The sequence below is a fragment of the Physeter macrocephalus genome, chromosome 17 (genome assembly GCF_002837175.3).
Source record: "Physeter macrocephalus isolate SW-GA chromosome 17, ASM283717v5, whole genome shotgun sequence".
Taxonomy (NCBI): Eukaryota; Metazoa; Chordata; class Mammalia; order Artiodactyla; family Physeteridae; genus Physeter; species Physeter macrocephalus.
Genome location: NC_041230.1, coordinates 12,371,526 through 12,384,722, shown reverse-complemented (window position 1 = coordinate 12,384,722; position 13,197 = coordinate 12,371,526). Strand labels below are relative to the sequence as shown.

The 13,197-nt window shown below is 46.7% G+C and overlaps 1 protein-coding gene across 2 annotated transcripts in view; it reads right to left on the bottom strand.

Annotated features, from left to right (window-relative positions):
• The window catches only part of LIG1 (DNA ligase 1), a 42,224-nt gene that overhangs the window by 27,552 nt on the left and 1,475 nt on the right, over positions 1–13,197 (bottom strand). For both annotated transcript variants that reach the window (XM_007112357.4, XM_007112358.4), the window contains exons 2-3: positions 5,024–5,097; positions 2,411–2,500 (exon numbers count right to left, since the gene is read on the bottom strand). In XM_007112357.4, the coding sequence (XP_007112419.2) occupies positions 2,411–2,500; positions 5,024–5,040 (107 nt within the window). In that variant the 5' untranslated portion in view covers positions 5,041–5,097. The remainder of the gene's footprint in view (positions 1–2,410; positions 2,501–5,023; positions 5,098–13,197) is intronic.

Sequence of the window (13,197 nt, the reverse complement as noted above, 5' to 3'; positions counted from 1 at the left end):
AGTGGGGACGCTACTCCCAAATTCTCCAGCCCCTTTGTTATGCTTCATTCCCTTCCTTGCCTTTCAAGCATTCAATGAACATTTTCTAGGGGCCTCCTCAGCATATACTCTTAGTCACCCATCCACCCATCCCGCTCTCTGGAGGCCTCCTATGTGCCCACCCTGTGATGGGTGATGCTGAGGAGCACGTGAAGTCCCTAGTGAGGGCAGAGACTGGCCTTCAACATCCCTTTGGAGACGCTCTTTCAGTCATATAAGCCCCCGAGTCCCCTAGGTAGGGACTACATTTCCCAGCCTCCCCTGCAGCCAGGTATGGCCACGTGATGAGTTCTGACCAATAGGATGTTGACACCTGCAACCTGCTCCTGACTGCTTGTCCTCACTGCTCTCTTATCCCTAGAACTTTGACTTGCTGACCCCCTTTGACAATGCAGATGAGGGCAGGACAGAGCAGAGAGAGAGAGGGGGACAGAAAGAACCTGGGTCCCAGGACCACCAAGTGGTACAGAGTCACCTAGCTGCCCCAAACTGCTTAAACAGCTCAGAATCTTTCAAGTGAGAAAGAGGCAATTGTAACTTTAACCAAGTCACCATGACTTTGGTTACTGGTAAAGCAGCCCAGCGACTCCCCTGACACCAGCTCTGAGGCACTCCCAGTCTGGTGAGGAACTCAGACACGGCCGTCAAAATACAGCCAATATGCTTGCCGATGGAGGTCACTTAAGGGGCTGAGAACACAGCTGATTCCTGCCCGTTTCTGCACTCATAAAGCTCGCGGTCTGGACAAAGACCAAGACGTACACAAACACCTCCCTGCTTGGGCCAATGACGGCACGCTCTTGTCGTGGAACATTAAAGAGAATAAAGTGAGTTTAGATGAAGTGCGTGGCTCTAAGACATTTTTTTGTGGGGAGAGAAAGCAGACTGTCAAATCTGTGAGAGGAGTTGCTGTTGATTTTATTCACTGCTAAACCCACAGGGTCTAGGCGCCCGGCACATAGTAGATTCTCAGTAGATGTTTGTTGACCAAATGAATCTATACAGTATGATTCCATGAATGTAAAAGATACGTGAATGTTTGCCCATATGTACCTGCAACTTGCATACAGAATAATCCTGCTTTTCCTATTTAAAAATAAATTAAAGATGTATATTCTTATCTGTTGTATGTCAGGCATGTGCCAGCTACTTGAGATATAACAGTGACCAAAATGAGAGTCCCTGCCATCCAATATATAAGTGTGAGAAACACTTATTCATTCAGCAATTATCTATTGAGCACCTACTACGTGTCACAACTAACTGTATTTGGCGCACGTATGTTTTTATGCATAGAAAACAGGTATGGCAGGATATACCTCAAATCGGTAACAGTAGTTTCTCTGGAGAGTAAACACCGGAAGCACTTCAAATTTTTATTTACCTACTTCTGAGTTGATGTATTAATAATTGCCATGTGTAATTCCACATGTGGGTATCTATGCTAGAAAAAAAAATCTGCATGTGCGCCCAAGAAGTCACACATACTGACTAAATTGCAGCATGGATTCTTTCAGCCAAAAAGTGGAAACAACCTAAATCTCCATCGGTAGGGGGATGTTTATTAATTTCTACAGTACATCCATAAAACGGAACACAAAGCAGAAGGTGAAAGGGATCCGATGGTCCTTTGTGCTCAGGAGTGGAAAAAATCTCTAAGACATACTGTCACTGAAGAAAGCAAGTTCAGGAACCATATACACAGTATGATCTCTATTTTTCAAGACATTAAAACATGTCACAGAAAACAGAACCACATACAATAGTGTGTATATATAGCAGTGCAAACACAAAAGGGGCGGATCTAAAAGTCGAGTGTTGATAAATTATGACCTCATTCTTACCACTTACTGAGCGTCTTTTATGAACCAGGCACTGTTCTGTAAGTTGTTAGTGTGTTAATGCATCAAATCCACACAGAAAGCCTGATATCGATCATGATACCCTGCTACCCGTGAGGAAACTGGGGTACAGGAAGTGAAGTTACTTGCCCAGGTTCCCAAACTGGGGGTGTGAGCTAAATCTACCCTTAGTGCATGCTTTGGAAAGCTGACCGGTCCAGGGGCAGGGTCTTCCCGAGAATTTGGGACAAGGACACTGGAGGAAAGAACATTGTTCTCTTCTATTTAGATGCGGCCAGTGGCAGGGTCTCTGCCTCGTGGGGTCTGCTCCAGAATGAAGTCAAGACACTGCGACGGAGCCCTGAAGACAATTCTGAGGCCCTGGATCCAGCTGTGCCTGAAGGTGACCCTACCTTTGGCTTGTCCAGTTACTGGAGTCAAAAATTTCCCTGTGGGGTCCTGAGATATTCTGAGCCAGGTCCTGACTGATAAAAGGAACAGATTCACCACATCCCAGCCCCAGAACATACTTTGGAGGGGACTCTGTTTCTCTGGTGCTGTTGGATATCTCCTTCTCTGGCTTCTTCACTTTGCCCTCTTTCTTGGGCTGGAAAAATGACCTGGAGGAGCAGAGGAGGGCGGGGGAAAGGGAATGATAACAGAACCAATAACCCCTCTAACACACACCACATTCCACAGCTTCCGATACCCGTCCCCGTCCCAGGACGCAACAGAAGACTTCAAACAACCCTCTCGGACTAATAAGGAAAACTGAGGCTTATCAGATGGAGGAGGCAACGCTCTGCTTATTTTTCTGCCCCAACTCGCCACTCACCTGAGAGACGGGACACATCCCAATTTCCATTCCACAGGGATTAACTATGCACTTACTATGTGCCAAGGCCTGTCCTTGGAAGCTAGGGGCAGGGCAATGACCCAAGCACATATGCCCCTGCCCTGGAGGGGCTGACACTCTAGTGGGGTAGGCAGACATTAGCAAGTAGCTAAATATAAGATGTCCAAAGGCGTTACGTGCTCTGAAAAAGATAAAGGTGCCCTCCTCCCCTCTACCTGAGCCTGGCTAGGCTGAGTGGCTTGCCCCAGAGAGCAGAGTACCGAGAGGGGAAAAACAGGGGCTTGACGGCGCAGGGACCTGGCCAAGCGAGGAAGTTTAGCATTGCCTACGATGTCTTGGGGACGTCGTGCACCCCCAATATGAGGCAATGAGAGGGCACCTCACCTCAGTGCCCAAAACCCCAGGCTAATTATGAGAATATCAGACAAACCAAACCGGGGGTAAGGCTACAGGTGTCATGACAAAGAAAGCCTGAGGAACTGTCACCCAAAGGAGGCATGACAGCTAAATGCAATATGGCTCCAAATCAGATCCTGGAACAGAAAAGGACATTAACAGATAAACTGGTGAAATGCAAAGGAAGTCTGGAGCTTAGGTAACAGGAACGTATCGCTGTTGGTTCCTTATTGTGACCAACGGACCACAGTGGTGTAAAGTGTCAACAACGGAGACCGGGTGAAGGCCTACAGGGACTCTCTGTGCTATCTTTACAACTTCTTGGTACGTCTAAAATAATTCCAAAATTAAAAGTTTACTTAATCTTTAAAAAATAAAATAGGGACTTCCGTGATGGTCCAGTGGTTGACATTCTGTGCTCCCAATGCAGGGGGCATGGGTTTGATCCCTGGTCAGGGACCTAAGATCCCACATGCCACGCAGCACAGCCAAAAAAGGAAAAAATTTAAAAATAAAATAAAATAAAGCAAGGTGACAGAAAGCAATCAAAAGTGCCATCATCCCAGGAGAGACTCCCCAGATTTCTCATCACCTGAGAAAAATGCAGCCTGGGCTCTGTGTAAGCCACCAACTCCCAGGTCTCTGTGGGTGACATCCAGGTCTGGATCTGTCTAGAATCCATCCCCTCCTTCTGGGAATCGCCCTCCACGCTCCTCTTGTGATGCCCGTTCCTCCACATTCTCTCAGTCCCTATGGTTCGCGTGGGTCTGCCCTTTCACCCACAACCAGGGCACAGACCCCGGGCCTGGCCACTCAAGGCCCTGCATCCCTGGGGCTACGACAGTGGCTGGTTCACGGACCGGCATGCGGCCCAAGGTGGGCCAATGAAACTTAACTCTAGATATTGTTGTGACAGCTGGGAAGAGACCAGCTCTTTCCACCGGGATTGCTGACTCTAGGGTACCAAAAGCCTAAGGAAGACAGCCTGCCAGAGTGATACAGCATCCAAGAAAGCAGAGCTGAACGATGGAGACAGAGTCCCAGTGAGAAAGTCTGGACAACTGGATCTGACTGTTAAAGCCAAGTTTCGGGCTTCCCTGGTGGCGCAGTGGTTGAGGATCTGCCTGCCAATGCAGGGGACACGGGTTCGAGCCCTGGTCCGGGAAGATCCCACATGCCGCGGAGCAACCGGGCCCGTGAGCCACAACTGCTGAGCCTGCGCGTCTGGAGCCCGTGCTCCGCAACAAGAGAGGCCGTGACAGTGACAGGTCCGCGCACCGCGATGAGGAGTGACCCCCGCTCGCCGCAACTGGAGAAAGCCCTCGCACAGAAACGGGGACCGAGCACAGCCAAAAATAAATAAATTAATTAATTTTTAAAAAAATTTTAAAAAAAGCCAAGTTTCCACTACACAAGCCAAAGAATTCCTTTTCTGTTTTTCCTGAAGCCAGCCTGACTGAGTACCGGGTTGCTCAGGCCGGGCATTACCGGCATTTCAGGCCAGATCACTCTTCGTTGCGGAGGGCTATCCGGGGCATTGTAGGATAGGATGTTCAGCAGCCTGCCTGGCCTTTATCCACTAGATGCTAGTGGAAAATTCCCTCTCCCCCCAGGTGGTGACAACCAAAAATGTCTGTTGTTCCCTGGGGGACAAAACTGCCCCTGATTGAGAACCAGGGGTCAGGGTCTCTGAACCCTGCAACTAAAAATTTTGGTTACTACGCTACCCATTTTTCTGTTCCCCTTTCCCACTTTCTGTACTGCTCAACTCCTGGAAATCCCTACGTGAAGACTAACCCGAGTTCTTCTAAGATAAGGCGCAGAGTCAGAGAGGGGAGCAGAGAACTTGGAGTATGTAGGCCGGTGGCAGGGGTGTGGGGCGGGTACTTACATAATACTTCGCTGCATGATGGCGTCAGAATCCTCCCCTGCCCTCTCCTCCTCCTCTTCTCCAATGGGCAGTTCCTGAAGTAGACATCCAAACACTTGGTGAGCATACTGATGGTGCAGAGATCAAAACAGAAACTTTCACACATTGAGGTTTGGGGCAATCACCCTGAAATCTACATCACCTGGCTTGAACTTTACACTCACCGAACAGCCCATCGTATGGCCTGTCAAACGTACAACGTGCAGCTGCTTTAACCAACTAAAGAAGAGAATGCATTTACCAGAAATAAAGAACGTCCACTCTGAAGACAGGGATAAATGTCTCCCTTCCTATGACAGCCAGGCTAGTAGCCCTTCAAAGACAAGGTTCCCTTCCCAGGTGCCACGGCCATACTGATTCACTGTGTCTGCATGCTAATCTTTTTATTTTCCTCTTTTTGAAACCTTGAAGGAATGTACTCCCAGTCGTGTTTGATGTACGTTCTTTGTCCTAACAAGGTATCAAACTGTGCTGAAAACCATGCTTCTCTAGAGCAGTTCCTAAGACCTGAGAGGCTGTCTCCTGATCTACAGTCCTCCGTTTGGCTCGAATAAAACTCTTTTTTTTCTATTCCCATTATAGATCGTTTCTCAATCATTTACATTGACACTTCTTTTCAGAAAGAAAAAAACCCCACAAAATCAGAAACACGAGTTTCCCCAACAAGAAGAAACTCCAGATTTACAGACCAAAAAGACTTGCTGGTGAGATTTATTAGTGAAGAAAAGGGGTCCGAGTCAGAGAACAGGCGCTTCCTCCACCGTATGGCGCCTGCTTTTTGTCTAATACAATGACATACTGAAGACCAAAAGGTTTTGTTCAATTGGCTTTTTTTTTCCGCTAAGTTTTCAGGTTAATGAGAAAACTTTTTGCAGTGATTATATAATATGCTACGATGGCTGTGAGACACGGCAGTTCATTAAATCATACCCACAGGGCTAAATAAATCAGCTGTTGAGCAGTTTCTAAGGTACACCGTTAACCGAAACAAAGGGCAGACCCTCCTGGGGGGCACACCAATCTCAAAGGGGTGCGGACTGGATGACTCCATTTACATGACACTCTCCAAAGGACAAAACTCACATGGAGATGAACAACTGCCAGGGGGCGGGGGCTATAAAGGGGTAGGTAGCACAGGGAGTTCCTCTGGGGAGACGGCACTGTTTTGTATCTCAATTGTGGTGGTGCGTCCACAGATCTCTGCATGGGATCAAACTGCATAGACACAGACAGTCACACACACACAGGAGCGCATGTAAAAACTGAACAGGGCTAGAATCCAGCTAACAGCACTGTGCAAGGCTAATTTCCTGGTTTTAATACTGGATTACACTAATATAAGATGTCACAGGCTTCCCTGGTGGTGCAGTGTTTAAGAGTCCGCCTGCCGGTGCAGGGGACACAGGTTCGAGCCCTGGTCCGGGAAGATCCCACATGCCGTGGAGCAACTAAGCCCATGCGTCACAACTATTGAGCCCACGAGCCACAACTACTGAAGCCCGTGCACCTAGAGCCTGTGCTCTGCAACAAGAGAAGCCACCGCAATGAGAAGCCCACGCACTGCAACAAAGAGTAGCCCCCGCTCGCTACAACTAGAGAAAGCCCGCGTGCAGCAACAAAGACCCAATGCAGCCAAAGATAAAATTAAAAATAAATTAAAAAAAAAAAAAGATGTCATCTCTGGGGGAAGATGGGTGTACTATTTTTACAACTTCTTGTGAGTCTCTATTTCAAAATAAAAAGTAAAAAACAAAACAGAATGACGGCACTATTACTGCTATAGAAAGAAGGCCTAGATCTAGTAAGTAACATTTTAACTAATAATAATAAATAATAAAGGAAGCAGAACAGTGGATATAATATGCTATTGATTTTGCAAGACAAGGGAAAATAAGAATATACATATTCATTAGTACTGCTTATTTCAGCCAATCAGAAACTCTGGAAAGATAACCAAGAAAGCAACAGAAGTGGCTGGGGCCGACAAGGTGACGGGCTGTGAGTGACCGGTCACTGTGTACCTCTGTCCTGATTTTATTTTGAACCATACATATTTATTACCTGTTTGACTTTTTTTTTTAATAGTAAATCTAAGCCCCAGATAACTTTTCTAATTCTCTTTCTCAGCCCCCCACTGGCTCTTCCCTCTGGCGAGGTCCTGTCCCCCCGCCAAGGGCCAGTCCCCTTCGGCCCAGCTCTGAGCTGATGGGCCGCCAGGAAGCCTCCCGGGGGCACCTGCTGGAAGAGCAGCTCACTTTCCTGGCCTCTCATGGTGGTTAATTAGTACTTCTCTCATCACACTTATTGCATCCACCCCGTGGTCCCCAGATTACATTCAGTTTAACTTTCCAAACAGATGTGGGGCTCTGGAGCCATGGGGCTGTGCCTGGTTCACTCCCATCTCCTCCAAAAATTATTTCCCAACCTTCAGACATTCTTCATACCACCTTGGCAATATCCACCATATCTAGGGAAACCCTGAATTTTTTTTCACTGAATGATTTTTTCTGTGAAAGAATCAACTTCTTATGAACTGGGGTGCTTAGTGGGCGGTCGGCACGCTTCCAAAACTTTATATGAATTAATTCATGCAAAAGCTATTACAATTCATCATTGTCCTGATTTTACAAATGAGGTGACGGAAGCACAGAGAGGTCGGGTAACCTGCTCAAGGTCACACAGCCTAATGAGTTGCAGAGCCAGGATCCAAAGCCAGATGTCTGGCTCCAGAGTCCGTGTCCTTAACCACTAACATTCTGAGGGTGAGGAAGGAAGGGGTCCCTCCATATTGGGATCGAGGCAGATGGAGGTGACCTTAGATCTGGGGGCTGTTGAGATAACAACTGTACCAACGATAATGTGACCCCATACTACCCAACCCCCCACTCAAGCATTTCCAACTGTTATCCCCATGTCACCGATGAGAAAACTGAGGCACAGAAAGGTTAAATCACTTGTCCTGAATCTCAGAGCTCGTAAGCAGCAAACGGGGGATCCAAATTCTGACAACCTGGCTCCAGATCCTAGGCACCCTGCACTCCCATTTCTGTCACTCCCACAGACAGAACAGCATCGTTTGTCACAAATAGGAGACAGCCGCAAAAATAAAAAGAACAAAACCAGATGATTAGGTTCTAGTTAAAAGCACTGGCTGCTGGAGGCTCTGAGCCCAGACCTGCTGCTTTCTGTTTGTTCAAAGCGGTAATTAGCCAAGTGCTAGAGGGGACTGTGAAAGGTACCCTGCACCAAACGGAGCCTTTCTAAGACAAACTGAAAGAGAATATAAAGGGATTAACTTTCTCCTTATGAGCGTTAGTGTTATTTAATGTCATACCCACACACCACTTCAAGTTTCCTTAAGTAATTCTGTTAATTTTTTAATGTGTGAAACTCAAATCAGAAAAAGCCTTTACTGCTTAAAGAAGCATGCTGAAATAAATAGGGACAAAATGTCATGACGTCTGTAAACTAGTTCAAATATTTCAGCAAATGCCTGAAGTTTGCTTTAAAATAATTCAGGGTTTTGGGGGGGAATTAAGGAGCATATAGACGAAATAAGAATGAACATATTTTGATAATTCCTGGGGCTGGGTAATGGGTACACAGGGATTCATGACACTACTCTCTACTTTTGTGTATGTTTGAAACTCCTACAATAAACGTTAACTTTTTTATTCAGAAAATTAGACGGTGCAAACATAGCAAAATGTTAACAGCTGTAAAATCGAGGTGGTGGCATATTATCCTCGTTGCTCTACTTTTCTGTCTGAAAGTGTTTATGAGTCAAAGATGAAAAAGTAACCTAAATTGGGAATAAAAATATAATTTGCTTATACAGCCCAAAGCTCAGAATTCATGAAAATCAATAAGGTAGTGAATAACCCAGCCCCTTTCCCCCTCAAAAAACACTAGTATTGGTACGAATCCCTCACTTGAGAAAGTTCTAATCTATCCTGGACATGAATTATCTGTCAAAGTCAAGATCTTTTCTTCCCAACCAGCCAGGGAGCCCCTAAATTCACTTCCACACAAGAAAGAACAGAGCCTCACGCAGAAGTCACTGCAGGGCTCCCAAGACTTTCAGTCTCTGGGACAACACAGGAAAGGAAACCCAGTCCCCGCTCTTGAAAAACCTCACGGGCCCCACTGTCAAAGATAGGCAAAGTACGGGACGTCCCTGGTGGTCCAGTGGTTAACGCTCCGCGCTAACAGTGCAGGGAGCAGGGGTTCGATCCCTGCTGGGGGAACTAAGATCCCCACACGCCGGCGCCGCCAAAAAAAAAAAAAAAAATGTGCAAAGTATATAAGGATGAAATAGGACTCAGCACTCCAACAAGGAGACCGGAAAAAATGAAGGAAGGAACGAACAAAAAAATTAACGAACTCGACTAAAACCCAATTTCTTGATTCGAAGCTCAGGGCTTAGGGCCCTGGCGTTAAATACCATTTATATGCTGATTTATATCTCAAACAGCCTATTTATTCTCCAACCACCACCCCTAAATTGCCAGCCAACTTCCTTTAGGAACCCAACTCCAAAAGTTTCCCAGTCCTTCCCTAAGTCTACAAACCAGTCAATCCTTCTTTTCACTTTCCTTCCGCATCACGTCCTCCCTTCCTGCCTTGACTCGGGTAGATTCTGGTGCACCATCACGGTCTTTCGTCGCTCTCTTGCTCTTAACTCCCGCCCTCCGTCTCACCGAGCAAAACCCCAAAGCTGCTGATTCCAGCCAACTTTCCACCTACCCTGTGCCTGCAGCCGCAGAACGGACCTGGACCGGTCCCCAGGGGTCCTTCGGACTGCGGTCCAAGTCTCTCCATTCCCCCAGACCATTCAACCCTCCTGCTCTCCCAGACCGTACTTCACACCAGCTTCTCCAGCCGCCAGCACCGCCTCCACTCTCCTCCTCGACGGAGAGGAAATGGCAGCAATCGGGAGAAAGACAAGTTCCCACCACCTTATCTGCCTCCGCAACTGCGCCTGCGCGCAGGCGCTCTGACTCCCAGCTGTCGATACTGCGACCACCCAGCTGTGCCCTCAGTGAAGGCCAGACCCTCGGCCTGCGCACCAGATCTTACGCCCTTCTCTCCTGCATCAACTTCTCTTTCTACTAGACCATCCCTATCGGTTTACAATTCGGCTGTGACTCCCCCCACCTAAACAAACAAACAAAAATCCCTCTCTTGACCCCACGTGCTCCTGGCAGCTATCGCCCCATTTCTCTGCTCCCCTTTTCAGAGAAGTCATAGAAAGAACTGTCCCAAGGCACCACCTCCAGCGTCTCTCCTCCCAACCCCGCTTGAACCTTTAAGTTTTCCCACATCACTCAGCTGGACCTTGCTCATCAAGGTGATTGAGGACCTCTGGGCTGCTAAATCCAAGTCATTTCCTGTTCCTCATCTTGGCCCATCAGCAGCATTAGAAACATCTGACTCCTTGCTCCATTGAAATTCTTCCTTCAAACCACACCCTCACCTCAGTGTCTACTATTTCCTGGATTCCTGTGATGGGTCTTCCTTAGCCACTGCGGTGAGAAGAATAAGTGCCCCCAAAGATGTCCCCATGCTAATCCTGGACCCGTGGATATGTTACCTTACGTGGCAAGAGACTGCAGATGTGATTAATCGTTCTGAGGTGGGGAGAGTACGGTGGATTATACAGGTGGGCCCAGCGTAATCACTTAAAAGTGATTACAAGTGATCCTTGTAAGTGGAAGGAGGGGCTTAGAGTCAGATTGGAGATGCTACCTTGCTGGCTTTGAAGATGGAGGAAGGGGCCACCAGTCAAGGAATGCAGGTGGCCTCTAAAAGCTGGAAAAAGCAAGGAAATGATTTTCCCTAAAGCCCCCAGAAGGTATGTAGCCCTGCCAACACCTCGATTTTAGGGAAACCAATTTTAGACTTCTGGCCCCGGAAACTGTAGGAGAATAAAAATGTGTGCTGTTTGAAGCCACTCAGTTCCTGGTAATATGTTACGGCAGCAACAGAAAATGTAGCGATTCACTTTCTAACGGTTGCAGTGCCCAAGGCCCAATCCCTCCTCTCTGTCCTATTTACACCCACTCCGTGGGAGACCTTACCCAGTTTGATGGCTTAAACATACTCTGGGATGATGACGACCCCAAAATGTCTACCTCTAGCTGTGACTTCCCCTCTAAACTCAAGGACTCATATTTCTAGTTTTCTGTGCTATCTCCATCTGGATATCTAACCAACATCTCAGACTCAATGGGACCAAATCCAAACTCTTAGAAGAGACACACACACACACGCATACACACACACACTTTTATCCCTCCTCCAACCAACGTTCTCCATCTCAGCACTGGTAGCTTTTTTCACCCGGCCGCACAGGTCAAAAACCTTGGAGTCCACTACATACCTATTATTTAATTATCAAACAAGGGACAATACCAAGGGCTGGGGAAGACGTGGAGCAACTGGAACGCTCATATATTTCTGGTGGGAATGCAAAATGGTCCAGTCACTTTCGGAAAAGTCTGGCAGTTGCTCAAACCGTTAAGCATACATTTACCATATTGACCCAGCAATCCCACTTCTGGGTATCTACCCAGTGAAATCCCATGTTCACACAAAAACCTGTAACCTAAAGTTTACAGCAACAGGTCTGTTTATAATCGCCAAAAACTGTAAAAAACCCAAATGGCCTTCAATGGGTGAACGGATGAACAAATTGTGGTACATCATACAATGCATTTAACTGCTGCCTAGTATTCCATTGCAGAATATTCTAAACTTTGTTTACGCTTACTCGGCAATAAAAAGGAGTGATCTACTGAAACACTACAGGAATGGAGAGGAATCAGTGGTTGCCAGGCAGAGGGCTTAAAGGGAGCCCCAGAATCATCTTTAGGGGCGATGGAACGGTTCTGCACCTTGATTGTGGTGGTGGTGACATAACTCTAAATGTTTCAAAATTAACAGAACTATACGCCGAAAAGAGTAAATTTTACCATATGTAATTTTTTTTTTATTATTAAAAAAAAATCAACGGAGTCACCAATGATTCAGGTCCGGCTACGGCCACCCCGGGTCTGCTGTACTGTCCCCTCCCTCTTTTTCTTCACAGCACATAGCACAACCTGACCTTATAAATTAGAATTTGTCTCACCCTCTAGATCAGTGCTTCAAACAGGACTTTCTGCCTGATAGAAATGTTCTCTATCCGCATTGTCCAGAAAGGGAGCTCTAGCCATATGTGGCTTCGGAGCATCTGAAAGGCAGCTAGTGCGACTGAGGCACTTAGTTTTTCATTTGTTTCTAATTAATTTGAATTTCAATAGCTACTACTACGTATAAAATAGATAATCAACAAGGACCTACTGTATAGCACAGGGAACTCTACTCAATGTTCTGTAATAAGCTATATGGGAAAAGAATCTGAAAAAGAATGAATATATGTATAACTGAATCACTTTGCTGTACACCTGAAACTAACACAATATTATAAATCAGCTCTACCCCGGTATAAAATAAAAATTAAATTAAAAAAATAATAAAACTTGGGCTTCCCTGGTGGCGCAGTGGTTGAGAGTCCGCCTGCCGATGCAGGGGACGCGGGTTCGCGCCCCGGTCCGGGAGGATCCCACGTGCCGCGGAGCGGCTGGGCCCGTGAGCCGTGGCCGCTGCGCCTGCGCGTCCGGAGCCTGTGCTCCGCAACGGGAGGGGCCACAACAGTGAGAGGCCCGCGTACCGCAAAAAAAAAAAAAATAATAATAATAATAATAAAACTAATACCTACTCATAAAAAAAATTCAATAGCTACACGTGGCTAATGGCTACTGTATTAAGCAGTGCAGGGCTCAAATGTAAGTTCCATAAAGATAGGGCTTTTGTCTGTTTGTTCAAAGATATGGCCACGGGACCTAAAACAGTGCTGGCACTGAATGCACTGGCCCACACACACTTTGATTACTAAAAATTGGGGTAACAAAAACATTACTAAAGAATTTAGGGTTTATAAGCAAGATCTTTCAAACCTGGAGACCATGGTAACAAGGGGGATGTAAAAGGGTGTTTAGGGGTGAATGAATGGTCTGAGGATGACAGGCCAGAAGGCTCAGGTCTGCATTTCTTCTATTTAGTAAAAGCTCACATTTCCTGACCTGTCCCCT